Here is a 22,254-nt window from a genome sequence, read left to right on the forward strand (position 1 = left end):
ATAAAAACTTTTTTTCTTATTAAAAAGGTGCTAACAGATTGGCATTGTCTGGGCCAGAAATGTCTGTGAAATTAAGCTTATGGTGACCACCCATGCCATATTATTTTTAGCTATTTTTGTTAATTTGTGCATTGTATGTATCTGCAAGCAGATCAAGTGGCAGTCCATTGTACATAGTTGGGACTTATGACTGAAACCCATCCGTGTTACAGATAAGAGCAAACCTACTTATCACTGGAGAAAGATGAATACTATAATTATTTAATTTAATATAACTGAAGAACATACTTTATGAACAAGAGAAAAATAAGTTTTGTTATGACAAGTAAAGCTTTCTATTGTGAATAGGATGGAATTTAAGCTACAAGATGAAATGTTTGCAGAATGAGTTATAGTAACACCAATACTCTTGATAAAATGGGAAAAGAGATAAATTTATTGCAGTGCATTGATTGTTTTGTTTGTGGTATAACTTTTATGTCCTTTTGAGACTTTTTTTTTTTGCTTTTACATAAGCCCATGTAATAGTTACAAATAAAACAAAATAAGCGTGTAGCAGATACTCAACAGAGCTTGACAAGACAATAATAAATCAAGGAGTTTGGTAGAAAAAATGTTTGTTCAGAATGTTAGCTGACCATAAGGTTGGTAGCCTTCTATGTTCACAGTTATATGTTCTAATTTATTTTGGGTCTTCAGATTCTTCGGTGTGATAAATGTCTACCTGTCAGTAGATTAGACAGATACATAAGTAAAGTCTGAGAGAAGTCAGTGATAGTCTTGTATGATTCAATATACAATGGTACAACAATAGTTTGCTTAGCAATTATAAATATTCCAGTGACACTGTAAAGCAGGTAACTTCTTCTAGTGATTTTTTTTTAGTCAAAATATCCATTATATTTATCATATCATGTCCAAATAACTAGCTCATCTCCCTTTTAACATTTGCCTCACTAATTACATCAAGGGGCTCTCTTCTGTTGCATTTGGTTTAATGTGTGCTACGTTACACTGTATTGGGGGCACAATACTTCCAAAGGCTACATAATACAATTTGGATATATAATGAAAGTAATTTATCTTACTTTTTTTAAATGTATCAATGTTTTTGACTAGGATGAGCTTTAAAAATAGAGTTAGAACTTAGTGTTCTTTAAGTATTTTAGGAAATCAAACTTCTTCCTCCCACTATGCATTAATGCTGTTATAATTGGTCTTATTATGTTTTTGGGTTTCCAGCTTTTTATTATTATTACTCTCTTCAGAATCTCTGCTCAGTATGGCCCCTCACTTCACTGTTTCCAGTTTACTACAAAGAGTTACTCTATTCCCACGTGGAGTTCTTAAATCTTTGTTCTCCCTGTCAAGCTGCCTGTATCTTCTCATACTTCTGTTTTTCTCTCTTCTGGAGTAAAAGAAGTTGTTTGTTGGCCTTTCTAACACTAATTGGGAGGTGGTGAGGGCAGAGTAGAAGGGTGGAAGGGAAGAGAAGGAAATGCTTATTTCTGCCTCTATCTATAATTACACTGCCAATTTATGTTTTCCTAAGTAAATGGCTCTGATATACTCATCTGTGAAATGGAATTATTTTATGTACCGTACAATCTGTTGTAAGTATTAAATTAGGTCAAGTTTTTAAAGTGTGTGGCATAATGTATGGTGGCACATAATAATTGCACAATAAATATTGTCTTTTGTGTACTCCTAGTTACCCAGATAGCATGCCTTGTAATCACTTTTCTCTCACTTCTCCACTCACTACATCTAATTAGTCTATTCTACCTCTATAGAAAGGCAAAGCTGTTAGGTTCAGGAGACAGGATTGCTTTTGAAATCTGTTTCCAACATTCATCAGCTGTGCCTCAGACAATTCACCTAACCCTCTTTTAAATCTCCTGTTTCTCTATAAAATAGTAATAATAATAGTAACTTAGAATGTGTAAGAATCACATTCAATTAACTGAATGTGTGTGTGTGTGTGTGTGTGTGTGTGTGTGTGTGTGTGCGCTTATGCCTATGTATAAAATGAATACATGATGCAGATCAAATGTTTGGCACCATTTTTGGTTCATAAAATAAGCACTCAATAAGTGCATTGTATGTTGTTATTTATCATAATTACTCTCCATTTCTGTTGACAGCTCAGCCTTTGTGTCCTCTGGCCTGGGTGCATGCTCTATACCAAATCACAACTATATTCTCACAACCTGCCACCCATCTAATACTCTTGGCAGTTACATTATTTTATGTACTTTAGAAGTCTTCAAAAGCTGTTCATTTTCTAGCAAATATGATGTGAATCACTTACCTTGGCCTTTTAGGATTGCCACAGTTGCTTCACCCTACCTTCCAGCATTATTTCCTAGTTTGTCTCATAGGGCTACTATTAGGACGGAGAGAGGGAACATATCACAACAAATTACACAGTATCTGGCACATAAGTGAAAGTTTTAATTTCTCCTTGTTTCTCTTTCCTCCCTTTTTCTTTCTCCTCTCTTCTATTAATACATCCTGGATTCCAATCAAACTCTATATAACATATTCTTTCCTATGTCTACACCTTTGCTAAGATTTAATTCTCTTTGTCTTTATATATTTATTCAATAGATATTTATTGATTATATTCTGTGTCATTCATTATTTGGCATTGGGGACAGAGATGTTTAGGACATCTTCCTGAGGTGTATTCTAGAAAGAAAGGAAGAAAGAAAGAAAGAAAGAAAGAAAGAAAGAAAGAAAGAAAGAAGCAAGCAAAGAAAGGAAAGAAAGAAAAAAGCAAGAAAGAGAGAAAGAAAAAGAAAGAAAAGGAGAGGACAGGAGAGGAGAGGGGAGGAAAGGAGAAAGAAAGAAGAATATATTAAAGATACTAAGGCCCCCAGTTAAATATTACATGAGAGCAGAGGCCATGTCTGTTTCGGCCTACTGTTGTATTTCCAACTTTTGGAAAAGAGCTGTGGATATACCAGAATCCTTGTAATTGTTTGAGAATAAAATGAGCGAGATGGAACAAGGAAAGAAGGGAGAGAAGACATGAGACAGTTCAGCATGTTTGATAATTGCATGTGCTTTTATTATGTTTTATAACCGTATGGCTAAGGAATACATTGTAAAATTCATGTGTGAGTGGTGGGAGATAACGTTAGGCAGAAATGCAGAGGCCAGAATCTGAAGAATATTATCCAGTATGCCTAGAAATTTGGACTCTATCTTGAACCTTTGGAGAGCTTTTGAGGAGAATAATGTCACATGTTAACAATTTTATTTCAGAAAGGATATCCTGTTAACAGTGTAGAAGAAAAATTAGAATTCAGATTAGAGGTGCGGATATGAGTGTGAGCCTATTGCAGTAGTAAAACAAGGAAATAAGGGGGCCTGAATTTAAAATGGGAGTGGAGAAATTTAAGACATATTTATATGATAAAATCAACAGGACTTGGTAGCTAATTGAATTTGGAGAATATAGGAGAGTGAGAAGATAGGGTGCTTTCGGACTTCTGCCCAGTCTTCGAGGCCCAGCTGAGTGAATTGTAACCTACCCCGATTCTGTCCATCTCACAAGTGATTGACATAAATATGTTTTTTTCACTCCTATAAAATATGCTTTTTCTTGTATTGCTGATTTCTTTTTATTAGTAGTTATTTGTATGCATGTCTAAATTCCTTACCAAATTTGAAGGTCCATAGCTTAATATCTTTGTATTACCTCATGTGGCCTTATCTGTACTGAGTGTTCAGTAAATATACAGATTATTAATTAACGCTACATTTAAATTTAATTACCTCCTGAAAAAAAATTCAGAAAGTTAAGTATATGCTTGAGACGTTTCAGTATTTAAAAAAATACCGAAATAGGTGCCCGCTGCAAATAGGTGAAGCTTAACTAAAATTCTTTCAAAAACACTTCAATTCTAAAAATTCAAAATTAGTAATTGCCAGAAAAGAAAATATTCATAGGAAGAAATTTTAAAGTGAAATCAGGCCATATTGTTTCCAAATTCGGATGAGAACTTACTATTAAAAATCTTGCACAGATTGGAAATGACTAATCAACATTAGGAAAATGAAATTGAAAGATCTGCCCTCATGCTATTCATGGCTAAAAATGTTTTCATGTCCAATTTTAACAGTGTTGTTCCAGTGTGAAAATTTCAATGATTAGAATTCTTGGTTTGGAAAAAAACAAATCATTTAATTATCTAGTCTGCAGGATGATCTTGGGCAAATCCCTTGATTTCTGTCAGTCTCCCCCTTCAGAGAGCAGCATTAGCTGAGTCTTAAATGATATCATTTCTGAAAGGTATAAAGGAATGCTAAGAATACTCTAGAAAGAGTAGTATACACTAATGGGATTAAATTAGCATTATTTCTATGGGTCATTCTAGCTCTAACTACCCATGAGGCTGTGATTTTAAGTATTTTAATTTTTTGCTCTTAATTTCAATATCAATTTGAAAACTGTAACTTGTCAAGAAGTCAGTTATCCCCAGTTGCTCTTACATATAATGGGTGGACATTTATATGAGGCCATATATATAACATAAGTGTCTTTGGAATTTAATTCAATTGGATTTATCTTCATAAAGTCTTAAAACAATTTAGAACAGTAGAACAGTGGTTGCTTTCAACTGTGTTGGAGGCTGAAGATGCAAAGTTCCTACATATATCTATCTTCATATTAAGAAAAAAATACTTTTTCAAAAATTGTTCATTTATTTCAGTGTTATTGTATAATTTCAGTAGAAGAATATTATGAGATCAAGTGGAAAGAGCATAGGATCTGAGTTTTAGTATTAGCTTTGCCCTCCACTAGTAAACATCTACCTTCTTTGGTCCTTGGTCTCATAAGTAAAATGAGGAGGTGGAATAAATAGTGTGTTATGTCCCTTTCAGCTCTGAAATTCTGCATCTGTACCCTGTTCATTATCAGATTCACAGCTATAGCTCAACTATTCAAGTGTGACTCATCATGGTGCAAGGTAGAACCTAATCATTTCTATATTTAGAAGACCATGGGGATAAAATGTCATTTAGTTGTATTTGATTAAAAGAGGTAACCTAAAATAAGAAATATTCATTTCTTATTTCAAACGCAAAGGAAGACTAGTCAACAAATAAGAACATGGTGCATTAGAGGTACATAATACTATTAATATCAGATTATTATGAATGTTTTGCAAAAGTTTTTTTTTCATTAGTGAATCAGTTTGTAATATTAGGATTATATTAATGTTAAATAAATCCAAAAGTTGGATATCCTGTGACTGTTTTATGTCCTCCTATGGTAATGAATCTTCTATCTTGAGTATTTCTGAATTAATATGCACAAATGAGTATTGCTATCTTTATCATTGTTACCTTGGGAGGCTGAGCTCTTTTTTTCAAATTGCATCATTAAATATTTACTATGCATCTACCTCTGTGCACTGATGCTACTCTATTAAATTTGAGGCAAGGGGCATCTGGGTGGTTCAGTCTGTTCACATCCAATTCTTTTTTTTTTTTTTTTAATTTTTTTCAACGTTTTTTATTTATTTTGGGACAGAGAGAGACAGAGCATGAACGGGGAGGGGCAGAGAGAGAGGGAGACACAGAATCGGAAACAGGCTCCAGGCTCCGAGCCATCAGCCCAGACCCTGACACGGGGCTCGAACTCACGGACCGCGAGATCGTGACCTGGCTGAAGTCGGACGCTTAAACGACTGCGCCACCCAGCGCCCCTCAATTCTTGATTTCGGCTCACTTCATGATCTCTTGTCTCGTGGGGTTGAGCCCCGCATCTTCGCTGGCAGTGCAGAGCCTGCTTGGCATTCTGTCTCTCTCTGCCTGTCTCTCTGCCCACCCCCCTTTCTCGCAAGATAAATAAATCAACTTTGAAAAAAAAGTTGGAGAATTGTAGTCATGGATCTTCCCTCAAATGCTTGTTTATTTTTTCTTTAAGTCACTTTCATTTTGACTCTGAGCCTCAATGTCCTTGTGCTAAGAAACCATCAATCTCAGTCATTCTCTTGACTCCACACACCATCCAGAGCTGTGCAGAGGCCCTGCATCTTATTGTTCACCTCATAGTACCCTTTGTTTCCCCTGAGATACCTTTTGTTATAACCTGTGTAGGCCCTCGAGGACCAAAGGTTCTGCTTCTTCTGTACCACAGAGTGGTATGGAAATCTCTAGTAGCACTGAGAACCCTGGTTGAGGGACCACACTCCCTCAGTTCCTCAAACAGACAGCTGCTTTGAGATCTTATCCCCTGTCAGTCATTCATTGGTCCTGCACCTTCTTGGAATTTGTTCATTCACTTCCATCGCTCTTCTGCCCAATTTCAGTGAAATCTCTCTCTCTCTCTGTCTCTTTTCCTTAAAGACACTAACCTATCCAGTATAACTAGCATTATTTCTGAGCTTTTTTTTTTGTTTTTTGTTTTTTTTTTTTGTTTGTTTGTTTGTTTTTAACTACTGACAGGAAAGTAGTTGTCTTCAGACTATAGGAAAGATACTTTTTTCTTTGTGCCATGCAAAAACCCTCAAGGAACATACATTGTAAAGCTCTGAATCCTTAGGTGCCTGTTTGAAAGAGGAGAAGGAGGGAGGACAAAGGAAAAAAAGAGAGAAATACACATATCTCAAGAATTACCCTGGTACACAAAGATTAAGACATGGTTTCCAAGAGCCTAAATTCCAGCGGGAATGAGTGCTCTATAAAACAAGTAAAGTTTTCTTGTATAATTTTTGTAAAGCTATCTCTGCTGTGATTGTTTCTGTGCCATCCACTTTTTAAAATTTCTTTTGTTTGCTCACCCCTCCTCCTTCTTTTTTCTTTCTTTCTTTCTTTCTTTCTTTCTTTCTTTCTTTCTTTCTTTCAGAAAAGCACAGAATTTAGAGTTGGTGACACATGGCTTAGAGTTCTCTTTCCCTCACTTGCTAGTAATATGATCTAAGAAATCAAGTCACATCATCTCTCTGCACCTTGAGTTTTTTTTCTATTTGCAAAAATGGGAATAATGCCACTTGTCCATACTCACTAACAGAGCTTTTGTTAGACCAAGAAGGAAAATGTTAATGCTTGTAAACATGAAGTAGTGGGCAAATAGTGCGAGAAAAAACACAAATTGTAGAGTCAGGTGTACCTGTATTCAGTTCCCACATTTGCCACTGACTAGCTTAATGTAATCTTAGTTTCTGTGTATGTACAAATCTAATAACATCTACTTTGTGGTCATAAGGAAGAAATAACATAATTTTTATAAATCTCTGTAAAGTAAACAGGGAGACAGTCTATCCCCCTTTCTTAGATGAAACAGCTGGGGCTCAGAGAGTTAAAATTTGACCAGGGTTATACAGGTGAAAACTGACATTAGCAGAATAAACTCTTAGTATCAAATATGGGTTTTGTGTTTTAGATAAATTATATCAGGTAATCTCAAAGAAAGAGTTCCATGTATGTTTGGAACATGACCTAAACATATGAACACACACACACACACACACACACACACACAGATCAGACTCATAGAAAGATTGTTTTTTAACATGCAGATATATTTGTTCTTGTGCATTGTTCTTGTCCAATCTCCTAATTTTATCGTCAACTCGTACAAATTAAAAAATGTGGTCCTATATCAAGTTAATGACCCAGGAAAAGGGAGAGACTGATTGGCTCCCTTTTCAATTGTAGTGCTGGTTGACTCACAAGGCCTGGATGTCATGATTTATATTTGATGGGCAATGTATATTTGAATTTTAAAAATGAAAGTCTATGGCTTCAGTCATGTATTAACCCAGGACATATGGTGGGGTTCACTTATAGTTTTATAAATCCCATGTCTCCCACTTTGTTTTGTGTTACACTTGACTGGTAATAACTTTTTCCCTCTATGGAAACTTCCTTGATTGTCAGTATATCTCCAATGGTGTAATCATTGTATATTAAAAAAATCATGTAAATTATTATCATCATCTCGCATTTTCAAGAACATTTTTAATGATAAGGAATTTTTCTTTTTAATTACTGATGAGGACTTTTCCTGGCTTGGGATAAGGTAATCATATTTTAAGTGCAGGATTATAGACTTAATATTAAGACTTGATATTGAGCATAACAAGAAGGTAATTTATACTTTGCCTTGGATAAGTTTTTTTGTTTATGCCAAACGCCTAGAAATTTCGTTTTTAATTTCTTTTTAAAGCTTATTTATTTTGAGAGAAAATAGAGCACAAGCAGGGGGGCACAGAGAGAAGGAGAGACAGAATCCTAAGAAGGCTTCATGCCATCAGCACAGAGCCTGATGTGGGATTCAAACTCACAAACTGTGAAATCAAGAGTTGGACCCTTAACTGATTGAGCCACCCAGGGGCCCCTAAATCCCTAACAATTTTGAAACTGAAATACGGTAAGATGGCAGATTTTTACCTATTCATAGATGCATAAGATAAGTATACAGACTGGGAAAAGAAATTATTCATTCTTGAGATTGTAAGTACGTACTCCTAACAACTATACAAATAATATGACTTCAAGTATTGTTTTCACATTACTGTTTATAATGGTGAAAAGAGTGTGTAGCCATGTCTTTTGTGCTGACAGTGACAGAAATGCAAGGTTAAGTTGTATTAACATACTTTTGTTAAAAAGCAGTGCTTGTGTATTTTCACCACATTTACATCCCTCATAACATATATCTCTCTTCTTTTCAATTTTTATTGGACTATTTTCTCCATATTATTCTTCAAATAGCAGGATAGCTTTTCTGAGGACTTGATCAGAGGATGGGACTCAGCATGATTGCTGGTAGAAAAAATTCAAAGCATACTTGTGTCTTGTTTCTGCCCACTCTGCTGGAAGTAAGTTGTAGCGTTCAGGGCAGGGAAATGTTCACATTCATTGCAGGGATTTCCCTTGTGCAGTGTATTTATATAACTTTAAAGTTATATGTTTGAATATTTTAATAGTTTGGCTATATATTATTTTTTCACAGTATTCGATATTATTGGAATGATTATTTTTATTTTCGTAATACCATGAAGCTTATTGAAAGGGTACATTAAACTAAGAGCACAACACTGAGTGTCTTGACTTCCACATCGGCTGCCATCAATTAACTTCTTCACAAATATGTTTTTAATGGTCCAGGTCTGGTTTCTTGCCCAACTGAGACCTATTTTCTTTATAGTATGGCCCAATAAAATAGTCAAAAAGTAGGTTCAAATCCAATTTACTTTACTGTTTTTTTTAGAATGATCTAAGCATTGAAGATAGGCACCCCGGCATATTTTAATCTGTTGTCTTGGCAAAATTATTACTGGCAAATATTTTACTCTCAAAAGTGTCTTCGTTTAGGTAATTATATGTCATCTTACCAGTTAGGTAGGTATTGATGGTATCTTCTTCTAGACTTTCTTTTTCTTTTCAGAGCCTGGAGAAACCTAAAGACACTGGGATTTTTTTTTTTTTTTCAACGTTTATTTATTTTTGGGACAGAGAGAGACAGAGCATGAACGGGGGAGGGGCAGAGAGAGAGGGAGACACAGAATCGGAAACAGGCTCCAGGCTCTGAGCCATCAGCCCAGAGCCCGACGCGGGGCTCGAACTCCCAGACCGCGAGATCGTGACCTGGCTGAAGTCGGACGCTTAACCGACTGCGCCACCCAGGCGCCCCAAGACACTGGGATTTTAAGTGTCTTTCCGAAAGATGTATAGCTACTTCATGGCAAAGCTAGAGTTTACTGTAGTTGTTTTGACTTGAGCTTTGAGCCTTTTCCAGTTTAGATTTTTAAAGATTTGTCCTGTGACTATTTATTGTTGGATATATTCATTCTCTTTCCCTCCATCTCTCCCTTGCTCGCTCTCGATGTTTCTCTCACTCTCGCTCTCTCATTCTTTCTTTGTATTCTTGAATATCTTTATGTGTAATATAAAGTATTTAGAGAAACTGGGATAAAATGATCCATACTAATTGTAAGCTGTCTCCTTTTGATGAGAAATTGTTGGAAATACCATTATCAGCCAGGTGCTGGAAAGCATTAAAAAGCTAGCAGTACAACACTGTGGCCAGTTTGACCTTTGGAGGAAAATGTAAATTTGTCTTGAATTGGCCACCCTGTACCAGAGATTATCATTTTACTGATATCTGTCCCGTTCTTTTGGACTGATCAATCATAATTGATCCAGATCTCATGTATAACAAATTCAACTCCCGGCAAAATGATTTTAATTGTTTTCCAATTACTATCAGCTCTGAAATTCAGTATGTGCTTCTAGAAATTAAGGTAGCTAGCAAGAATATTTTCTTCATGCTAAGTGGTAATTTTCTTTTTTCATGTTGGCTAGATTTTTCTAGATATGACATTTGGTTCAGGAGGACACACAAGAGCCATTCTACAGAAGGAGTCAGATATTACTCTGTATGCCTTAGACAGAGACCCGACAGCTTATGCAATAGCTGAACAGCTTTCAGAATTCTATCCGTAAGTATTACTCTTGTATAATTATTGAATTTTCATGCTGAGTTTTATAGAGCTTGGTTTACCATTTTGGCATTTGTTCTCCCTTGTGTGATGTTATGCTTCACTATGCTACATATTTTCTCCCTTTTTTCCTCAAAAGAATTAATGTAAATAATGTTTTAGTACCACTTAAAATGATATTACTGCCTTTATCCTTTCTGAATTCATAAAAATGAATACAAAAATGATTTATGGCTAAAATCTGAAGATGGGTTGAAATCCATCCATGAATAATGTTTTGACAAATAAGCCTTGGTTTAAAAAATAATTTTTAAAGAACTTATGAGTTACAGTTTCCAAGAATTTACTGAAGTTAATAAGTATGTGAGACTTCTGCAGAATTCATTAGGTCACATATATTAACATAATGCAGTTATTGTCTCTGAATTCTTTTTGAAATTCACAAGTAAATTTAGAGCAGTCTATCCCTCTGTCACGAATTAGGTGACCTTTCACCTTGGAAATGAATATAAAATATTGTCTTCCTAAGTTCTTCCTTAGGAAGAACTTCCTTCCTGTTCACTTCCTAAGTGAAAGCATCTTCCTTTAGAGAAAATTTTGGATGAGTTATGCTATGTTGTTTAAAAGTTATCAGCCTGAAAAAGGAACATGTCTTGGAGTTAAGATGACTATCTACAAATATGTAAAGGGCTATTTTCAGGAATAAGGAATTGTTCTCTTCTCTTATGCTTCAGAGACTGAAATCAAGAAAATAGATGAGAATTTTAGAGGTAAATTTTGACTTGATGTAAGCCAGGGTCTTTTGATAGTTCTAACTGTCCAATAATGAAAAGGTCCATTTGGTAAAGTAGCAAAAGTATGACCATGGAAAAGTTTAATCACAGACTAAGGATAGGAAGCTGAATTACTAATGTAGAATAGTCTATTTTGAGGCGCCTGGGTGGCTCAGTCAGTTAAGCGTCCGACTTCAGCTCAGGTCATGATCTCACAGTCCGTGAGTACGAGCCCCGCATTGGGCTCTGTGCTGTCAGTCCAGAGCCTGGAGCCTGCTTCAGATTCTGTGTCTTTCTCTCTTCCCTTCCCCCACTCATACTCTGTCTCTTTCTATCAAAAAATGAATAAATGTTAAAAAAATTAAAAAAAAGAAGAATAGTCTATTTCACGTTTTCAGGTCCCAAACTCTTTACAAATCTATCAGTGTGATTAATTCTCCCAATAAAAATGTGAATAAATACACCTAAGTTTTTGTTAGCAGTATCAGAGGGTTTATTGGAGTGCCTGAAATCAGTTTGACCCCAGGTTATTTTCTTCTAAGAAAAATATGAGGATATGGTTTAATGATATGATACTTTTTTTTTTAAACCTACCTCTGTCATTCTGCAATGTCCAGTAGATGCATCTTCTTTAAGAAGATCTTGTATTTAATTAGGGCATCCATGTTTGTAAAACATCTTAGGAGTTCACTTGTTTATGACCTGAACATTCATAGAATGCATGTAGGTCTCCTATTTCACTATCATAGAAAAACTGGATTTTTCTTAGATATTGTTGTTTCTAAAGGCAATGAGTTCCAGTTCAGATTTTCCAAAGTCTCTTATTCCTTCAAATAGTCTCCTTTCCTCGGATAGAACTTAACATTTTATCAATTTTGTCAGGTGTAGTTTTTTATCTTGAGACTGTTTTCTTTTCAGTTTTCAGTAGTAGAAACCATTAGCTAGACAGATTAAATGATTTGCTAAAAGGCATATATGACTAAATAGAAACAAAGCTGAGACATGCATTCTGCCCCATCACCTAATATTATTATTATCATCGTCATTATTATTATTATTATTATTATTATTATTTTGAGGAATAGGTGACATAAATGTTATATTAGTTTCAGGTATGCATCATAGTGATTTAACATTTCTACACATTACTCCATGCTTACTATAGTAAGTATAGTTATCATCTGTCACAATACAACATTATTACAATGTTATTGACTCTATTCCCTAGGCTGTACTTTTCATCTCTGTCACTTATTTATTTTATAACTAAAAGTTTGTGCCTCTTAGTCCCCTTCAGCTATTTCACCCATCCTCCCGTCCACCTCTTCTCTGGCAACCACTAGTTTCTCTGTATTTAAAAATCTATTTGTTTTTTGTTTGTTCATTTTATGTTTAGATTCCACACATAAATGAAATAATAGGATATTTTTCTTTCTCTGTCTCACTTATTTCACTTAGTATTAATACCCTCTAGTTCCATCCATGTTGTCACAAATAGCAAGATTTCATTCTTTTTATGGCCAAGTAGTATTCCAATGTATATATATACCTTTATCTCTTCATCTGTCAATAGACACTTGGGTTGCTTCTGTATCTTGGCTATTGTAAATAATAATGCAATAAAAATAGAGACGCTATTATCTTTTTAGTTTAGTGTTTTTGTTTTCTTTGAGTAAATACTCAGCAGTGGAATTACTAGGTTGTATGGTATTTCTATTTTTAGTTTTTTGAGGAACCTCTATACTATCTTCCACAGTAGTTACACCAGTTTACTTTTCACACAGGAACGTTCCATTTTCTCTACATCCTCCTTAACACTTGTTATTTCTTATCGTTTTGATACTAGCTATTCTAACTGGTGTGAGGTGATATCTCATTATGGTTTTGATTTTCATTTCCTTGATTAGTGATGTTGAACATTTGTTCATGCATCTGCTAGCCCTCTGTATGTCTTCTGTGGAAAAACATCTATTCAAGTCCTCTGCCCATTTTTAAATCAGATTGTTTGTTTGTTTTTGTTTTTTTTTATTTGAGTTATATAAATTCTTTATATATTTTGGATATTAACCCTTTATTGCATGTATCATTTGCAAATATTTTCTCATTTAGGAGGCTGCCTTTTTGTTTTGTTGATGGTTTCCTTTTCTGGGAAAAGCTTTTAATTCCTCTCTCTCTGTCTCTCTCTCTGTGTCCCTCTCTCTCTCTGTCTCCCTCTGTCTGTCTCTCTCTCTGTCTCTCCCTTTGATGTAATCCCAATAGCTTATTTTTGCTTTTGTTTCCCTTGCCCAAGGAGACATATGCATAAATATGTTGCTAGGGTGAATGTCTAAGAGATTCCTGCCTTTGTTTTCTTTTAGGAGTTTTATGGTTTCAGGTCTCACATTTAATTTTTTTTTTTTTTAACATTTACTCATTTTTGAGAGACAGAGAGAGACAGAGCATCAGTGGGGAAGGGCAGAGAGAGGGAGACATAGAATATGAAGCAAGCTCCAGGCTTTGAGCTGTCAGCACAGAGCCCAAAGCAGGGCCCAAACTGAAGGACAGCAAGATCATGACCTGAGCTGAAGTTGGACGCTCAACCGACTGAGCCCCCCAGGCACCCCTCAGGCCTCACATTTAGGTCTTTGTTTTTAATTTTTTTTTAATCTTTATTTATTTTTGAGAGAACGAGACACAGAGTGCAAGGGGGGGAGGGTCAGAGAGAGAGTGAGACACAGAATCCGAAGTGGGCTCCAGGCTCTGAGCTGTCAGCACACAGCTCAACACAGGGCTCGAACTCACAAATGGTGAGATCAGACCTGAGCCAAAGTCAGAGGCTTAACCAACTGAGCCACCCAGGCACCCTTCACATTTAGGTCTTTAATCTGTTTTGAATTTATTTTTGTTTATAGTGATCCAGTTTCATTCTCTGGCACACAGCTGTCAAGTTTTCCCAATACCATTTATTTAAAATACTGCCTTTAATTCATGGTATATTCTTGCCTCCTTTGTTATATATCAGTTGACCATATTATCATAGGTTTATTTATGGGGTCTCTATTCTTGTCCAAAGAGCTGTATGTGTCTATTTTTGTGCCAGTACCATACTATTTCATTACTATAGCTTTGTAGTGTACCTTGAAATCTGGGATTATGATACCTTTGGCTTTGTTCTTCCATTTCAAGCCTAATAATCTCATTTTATTTTGTTTTATACTACCTTGACTCAAATCTAATTGATACTTTTTTACCTCATCCATAAGATAATTCTTTGTCAAGCATAATAAATTAGTTAAGGAACAATAGAGTAAATCAAAATAAGATAGGAAGAAGGGATTAATACAGATTGAAATCAGAATCAAAGAAACTAAAAAGAAAAAAGAATAAAGAAATCCTAAGTGTTTATTTGAAAGTAACAAAAGTCCTTGATAGCTTGATTAATTTTTTTTATTATTTAAAAAAATTTTTTTTTTTTTACATTTTATTTATTTTTGATAGAGAGAGACAGAGCACAATTGGGGTAGGTGCAGAGAGAGAGGGAGACACAGAATCCGAAGCAGGCTCCAGGCTCTGAGCTGTCAGCACAGAGCCTGATGCGGGGCTCGAACTCACAAACCGCGAGATCATGACCTGAGCCGAAGTCTGACGCTCAACTGACTGAGCCACCCAGGCGCCCCAATAGCCTGATTATTAAAGAAAAAAATGAGCAAAAATATATGATTAAGACTGTAGAGGACACCAACCATAGACACAAGATAAATTAATCATAAGATAATGCAACCATAATTCTGTGGTAACATGTGAAACCTGGATGAAATGAATAATGTTTTATCAAATATAAATTATTAAAATTGACTGAATATTATGAAAGTTGAGTAGGTCATCACATTATCATAACAGAGATAAGAAAGGTAGCTAAAGTATGTAGAACAATGTACCATGACTAGATTTGCAGTTGTTACCTAGTTCTTAAAAAAATAGGAAAGAGCATTGTCTTTTACACTATTCTTGATCATGGTAAATATGTAAAGCCCTTTCAGTTCATTTTATATTGAATCTAACCTAGTTTTAATATTTAATCCTGATAGAAATAGTATAAAAGAAAAAATAGAAAAAGTCTAACCTCACTGAAGAATATAGATGCAAAATTCAAAAGGAAATACTAGCATATCTAACTCATATATTATTTAATTAAAAGAATAATACGGGCCACCTGGGTGGCTCATTTGGTTAAATGTCCCACTCTTGATTTCGGTTCAGGTCATGATCTTATGGTTTGTGGGTTTGAGCTCAGCATCAGGCTCTGTACTGATAAAATGGAGCCTGCTTGGGATTATCTCTCTCTCTGTGCTTCCCCCCAACCCCACCCCTCTCTCTCTTAAAAAGAAATAAACTCAAAAAAAAAAAAAAAAGAAGAAGAATACGTATAGCCTAATTAAGAGTAATACCTAAAGAATATAGAGATGGTTCCACATCAAACAGCCAGTGATAAGTTGATAAGCATGACTATAATCAACTATTCTTATTAAAATCTCTATGCTAAACAGGAATATAAATAAACTACTTAAATGTAAAATATCCTATTATGCAAGGACAAACAGAAATTATTTTCCCAAAAGGTAAAATACTATAACAATTTAAATCAAAATCTAGATTTAAATATGGATTAGCTTCTATAAATATTCTAATCAGTATTTTTGGAAGTTCTGGCTTATGTAAGTAAGAAACTAAAAGAAAGGTTAAAATATTCTTCTTGTAATCATTTAACTGAAAGACTTGTAAAATTAGTAAGATGATACAATAAGATGGTTAGATAAAAACTTTAAAATATACTCAGTAGTAAATACTTGGAAAGGGAATTAGGAAAAAAATTCCATTCTCAAAAAAGTACCTAACACTATATAGAATATTTAGTAATAAATTTAATAAGAAAGGCGCAGTTCTAAATTTTAAAAAAATATAATTTTATTAAAGGACATATGGAAATGAATGAAGAGAAAACATTTGTTTTGGTGTAGTACAAGTAAATTAGTATTATTTAAAAAGTCAATTCTCCCCAAATTTAATGTACTCCCAGGAATTATCTTAGTTGATTTCACTTTGAGGTGCATTTGTTTATTAGTTTATATAATATGATGTTAAGTATGTATGGCAGGGGAGTGACATGATCTTTTTTTGATGGGATGGGGGGAGTGACAAGATCTTTGGGGGGGAAATAAAAAAGTGAGGGGAAACTTGCCTTACCAGATGTCAGATCATACTTTATATATGAATATATATATGAATATATATATATATATATAATGAAATCAGTATCATATTGGCACAAGAATAGGTAAGTAGATTAGTGGAAGAAAGAATCTAGGTATAGATTCCAGTATGTAATAGATATATACTATACTATAAAAAAATTAATAAAAGACAAAGCTATTTCACTTCTTTGAGAAAATAGTGCATTGTTAAATAAATAGGGTTGTTACAGTGATCACTATGAAGAACATAAAATGAATCCCTATTTTAAATCAGATTCAAAAATAACTTCCAGATAAAGTAAAAAGGTATGAAAAACTGAAAATAAAAATTCTGTAAGAAAATTTAAGAGATAATATAGACAATCCAAGGTAAGAAAATTTCTTAAGACTAGAAATCATAAATCTATAAAATTAAATGCTAGAAGTATCTCATAAAAATTTTAAAAGTATATGACAAAAATAATATGGTATATTTTCCAGTCAATCTGGAAAAAGAAATATTAGTAATATAAAGAATAGGAACAGAATTGATATTCTAGGGAAGGAAAGTATCTTTTTCCTCTATCCTCCTAAATTCTCAGCCTGAGCAAATTAACAAGAGAAAAAGCATACACATTTTTTATTTAAGTTTTCTGTGACATAGGAGCTTTCATAAGGAAGTAAAGTACCTAAGACATGGTTATACTTGATTATTTCTATACTGGGTTTGATGAAGAGTGGAAAGTTATGGAAAAATATGATAGGACAAGGGTATGAACTAAGTGTAGTCAACTGGGAGAAACTTAGCAAGCCCCATGCATTCAGATTCCTCTTGTCCCTCATCTTCAGAGATAAGAAGGCTTTTTTCCTCTGCATAGAGGGAGGGCATCTCTCACATAAGGGTCTGAAGACCTACTGCAGAAGAAGGTCAGCAAGTACTTTCATGTGCCATTTCTCAAATTCCTTCAGTTTGAAATATTCAGTGTGCCAAGGTAATGTATTTTGAGGTAGCATGTCCTGAACCCAATCAATATTTATTATGTAGGAAGAGTTTTTTTCAAAATTGATAAGACAACAAAATCCAATTTGGCAAATGAACAAAAGATATGGAAGGGTCATTTATGGTAGATTAAGGTATGAAAAGATGCTCAATATCAATAACGGTGATGAGGGAAATGAAGTGAAAATAATAAGGGCTAATATCCTATATATATCAGACTGGAAAAACAGAATAATTTTGAAAGTGAAGATATGGGGAAAGGATATTCATCCATTTCTCGTGAGCATCTTTTAATATTAAAAAAGTACACAACATGCTAAGAATTTATTTCATCTAAGTAAAAGAATCGGTATCTAAGGAAGCATAACTTCAGCGTTATCGTAGACTTTATATATGCATTTTGTGCATATATAATCATGGAGTACTTGAGGAAGAAGGGATTAGTTGTGGGTGGATGTGTGGAAAAAGGGAAAATTGGTTAAAAAGGACAAACCCAGAGATTGTATGATCACATGTCTGCATGATATGGAAAGTAGAAAATGCCAAGCAATGCTATATATTATTTATGAATACCTACGTATGTAGTTGTAGTATAGGAACATACATGAGATAAAAAAAACACAGATTCGGCCTTAGGATTATTTTTCGGGATAATGGATGGATGGATGGATGGATGGATGGATGGATGGATGAATGGTTGGAAGGATGGGCAGATTAAACTTCTTAAAAATACATCTTCTTAAAGATACATGTATAATTACGACTTGTAGTAAGGTACACAATAAAGGAAACGGTTTTTCGTTTCAGTGTGAGTATCCTTTGAGGAAATATAGTAATTTCTTTCTTTCATTTATTTATTTTGCCATTGTCAAAGAGAAGCTTATGCTTGTGAAAAATCTCATGTTCTTTACTCTGTCAAAATGAAGTCAAAAATAGAAAGTAACATTTTCATTGAAAACTAAGAAATTCATGGAAGGTTGAATTTTAGGCTAACCAATTTTAGGTGTTTCAGAAAAGATGGCATGTCAGATCACCTCTTGTTTGAAAACTGAAGCTTTTTCATATTGCCTCTGAAGACTGTAAGAGAGAAAACACATTTAAATTGGAGCAGTGGGGTGTTTGCTTACTTTTGCCACAGTGGAAGATGGACGTTGGAAGACAATTTTTTTAATGATTTTTTTTTCTAAATTCAGGAATAAAATGTGCTATCTATTGAGTAGAGAGAATATAGACATATATAAAGAAAATAATAAATATCATAATTGATTCTATCATTTGACTAATTTTTTAAAAAAAATGTTTATTTATATATTTAGAGAGAGAGAGAGAGCGAGCAAGCAGGGGAGGGGCAAAGAGAGAGAGGGAGAGAGATTCCCAAGCAGGCTCCACACTGTCAGCACAGAGCCCGAGGTGGGGCCCGAACCCGTGAGCCATGAGATCATGACCTAGGCTGAAATCAAGAATGGGACACAGCCAACTGAGCCACCCAGGTGCCCCGTCACTTGACTGTAATTTTAACATTATAGTTCAACAGTTTATAAAAGTAGGTAGCTCATTGGAACAAATTTATAATATACAGAAAAAATGTAAAGGAAAAAAATTAAACTCACTAATTATTCCACCACCTTTATCAATAGTAATGATTTTATGTATTTCATTCCATCTTTTTAATTATCAATATTTCATTATATGTACTATTTCTTTTTTGTACTTTCTTGGGTACTTTTGCTTTTTATACTTCTATCTAAATTGTAAGAATATCTTGGCCAAGTTTAAAAAAATTTTTGAGGGGCGCCTGGGTGGTGCAGTCGGTTAAGCGTCCGACTTCAGCCAGGTCACGATCTCGCGGTCCGTGAGTTCGAGCCCCGCGTCGGGCTCTGGGCTGATGGCTCGGAGCCTGGAGCCTGTTTCCGATTCTGTGTCTCCCTCTCTCTCTGCCCCTCCCCCGTTCATGCTCTTTCTCTGTCCCAAAAATAAATAAACATTGAAAAAAAAATTAAAAAAAATTTTTTGATAAATTGTATTAAACAATTAATTTAGAAAGAATTGGCATATTTATTCTATATCCTAATCCAGAAGTGTCATATGCTTTTCCATTTATTACAGATTTTGTGTTTCTCATTAATACTTTTTCTTGATTAAAATGATAAAATACAGAAGAGTCTGAAAAGAAAATTAAAATAACTCAAAATCCCATCACCAGTATTAACATGTTTATGCATTCAATATGCATACATATATATTTTATAAAATTTGATCATACTTATATATTATCAGATTATTATACATTATATATTATATATTATATAGATCATGTATGATATGTGTATCGTACTATTACTTATATATTAGCACATTCATATTTCATTAAATTATCTAAATAATAATTTTATTGATTGTAGAGTGTTTCCTTCATGTAATTATTACTTAATTTATAAGAATTCTAACTTCACTATAGTCTCACCCATGTCCATATTGCTGCTATTTTAAATCTTTCTATGCTATATTATTTTAGATGTCTTCCTATTAACAACAAATACCAGATGTACTTTGTGTAAACAAATCTGAGTATGTGTTCTGTAAAGGGATAATTAATTCAGGACATGCTTGCACTCTTCTATGTGATCTTGTTTTATACTTTTCTATTTTTATGTTTCATTGAAATTTTTTTGGCTTTTAAAATCTATTTTGTCCAGGGGCGCCTGGGTGGCGCAGTCGGTTAAGCGTTCGACTTCAGCCAGGTCACGATCTCGCGGTCCGTGAGTTCGAGCCCCGCGTCAGGCTCCGGGCTGATGGCTCGGAGCCTGGAGCCTGTTTCCGATTCTGTGTCTCCCTCTCTCTCTGCCCCTCCCCCGTTCATGCTCTGTCTCTCTCTGTCCCAAAAATAAATAAACATTGAAAAAAAAATTTAAAAAAAAAATCTATTTTGTCCATATATATATCCAGTTTGCCTTTTCTCTACCAGTTTTGATGACATACTTTTTGTTTTTTAATTTACTACTGGCTGATGTGTTTTTTTTAAATTTAATGAATTTAAACATTTTTTTTGTTAAGTATACAGAAGAAAATGATATTCCCATTTTTATTTTACTTGTTTTTCCCAACCCCCTGCTTGTCTTTTAAAGTATTATCTTGGATTTATTCATTCGTATCTACTATTATGGTAATTTATTAACATTTACACTATTTGGCGGTCATATCTAAAATAATTAAAAAAAAATTTTAATGTTTATTTTTGAGAGAGAGAGAGAGAGAAAGAGAGACAGAACATGAGTGGGGAAGGATTAGAGAGAGAGGAAGACACAGAATCCGAAACAGGCTCCCGGCTCTGAGCTGTCAGCACAGAGCCCGATGCAGGGCTTGAACTCATGAACCATGAGATCATGACCTGAACCGTGGTCAGATGCTTAACCGACTGAGCCAACCAGGTGCCCCTAAAATAATTATTTTTACTTAAATCCATTTAATTCATGTCAGTGCACTCCACTAGCCTTTTTATACTACAGGTCCTATTTTGAGTTCTTCATGTAGGCTCATATCTTAGTCGGTTGATCACATCTTTAAAGATTATTTCTAGAAATATGCAAAAGGGAATCATCTCTGCCTTTGTCTACAGAGACTGTGGTACTCATGCTTTCTTACATCAGTAACTTGATTTGGCATAGCATTTGGGGCATTTTATGGATTTTACTCTGTTTTCTTCTGACATGGAGTGTTGTAGAGAAGTCTGAGATCAACCTAGTTTCCTTTTTCCACTCTGAGGTAATCTGTTTCTCACTCCCCTCTCCCCACACCAGCCTAGATGCTTACTAGATATATTTCTTGACCATTTTTGATATTCACAAATTTCACTAAGAAATATTACTAACTGGTCTCTTTTCATTAATTTTCCATATACTCTGTGAACAATTTTGCCTGTGGATCAGGTCTTTTCTCTACAAAGGAGTTTTTTGCATTAGTTAGCCTCTGCTTTTCTTTCCATTTTCTAACCTTTGAGCACTTTTTATTTGTTGGCTGGAGTTGTATTATCTGTCTCCATGACCTTTAATTCCCTTCAGTGTTTTCTGCTACTTTTACTTTGCCTCACTATCCTGGGACATCTCCTCAAGGTTATTCTCCATGTTACAGATTTGGTTTTCTACAGTGTCGATTGTGATTTTTATTGACTCTTGTTCATGTTTTGATTCAGGTATTGGAAGTTATCTTTCCTTGTAACCATATTTAATTTGTTGATCTGTTCTTTTCTGCCATTTCCTTCTTATTTCTTCCTGTTCTGTTGTCTCATTTTTGTTTTAATAGTCAGCAGACTTTTGAAATTTATGGAATCCAAAGTATATGTATTTCTGTTTTTTCTAACAAATCTTTTTTAAAAGTATGTTTTTCTCTGTCTCTTGAATGCAAAGTTTTCCTTCTTTTCTCTTCCAGGATCTTTTCATAGGCCCCCTTCTTGGTCATGTATTTATATGTACAGTTTTTACTATTTGCATAGGTTCTTTGTTGACCTGCTCATTATTTGGTGTTATGTGGCTGGAATCTTCACTTTAGATTTTAAGCTAAAAAATTACTTGAGGCACATAGTCTCTTACTGCAAAAAGTTTAACATTTTAGAATCATTGTCTAGGATCTGCCAATAGGAGGAGGATTCTGTTTTCTTATTCTTACTGGAGAACACAGTTTATAAATGCTACTGATCCCGTAACCTATTACTTCTGTGGCTTTTCCAGTCTTCCATTCGACAGAGATTCTTCATATCCAAAGTACCTTTTGACAATACCTATTCATTTCTGCCCTTGGTGTTAACACATTGT

The 22,254-nt window shown here is 34.5% G+C and overlaps 1 protein-coding gene across 1 annotated transcript in view; it reads left to right on the forward strand.

Moving 5' to 3' along the window:
- Positions 1-22,254, forward strand: part of METTL15 (methyltransferase like 15) — a 188,632-nt gene that overhangs the window by 76,395 nt on the left and 89,983 nt on the right. Inside the window, exon 3 of the mRNA XM_047071890.1 lies at positions 10,327-10,463. Within this exon, the coding sequence (XP_046927846.1) occupies positions 10,327-10,463 (137 nt within the window). The remainder of the gene's footprint in view (positions 1-10,326; positions 10,464-22,254) is intronic.

This window comes from Lynx rufus, unplaced genomic scaffold (genome assembly GCF_022079265.1).
Source record: "Lynx rufus isolate CCGP_SWC_20201006 ecotype Redwood Valley unplaced genomic scaffold, mLynRuf1.p SCAF_9, whole genome shotgun sequence".
In the NCBI taxonomy this organism is placed as follows: domain Eukaryota; kingdom Metazoa; phylum Chordata; class Mammalia; order Carnivora; family Felidae; genus Lynx; species Lynx rufus.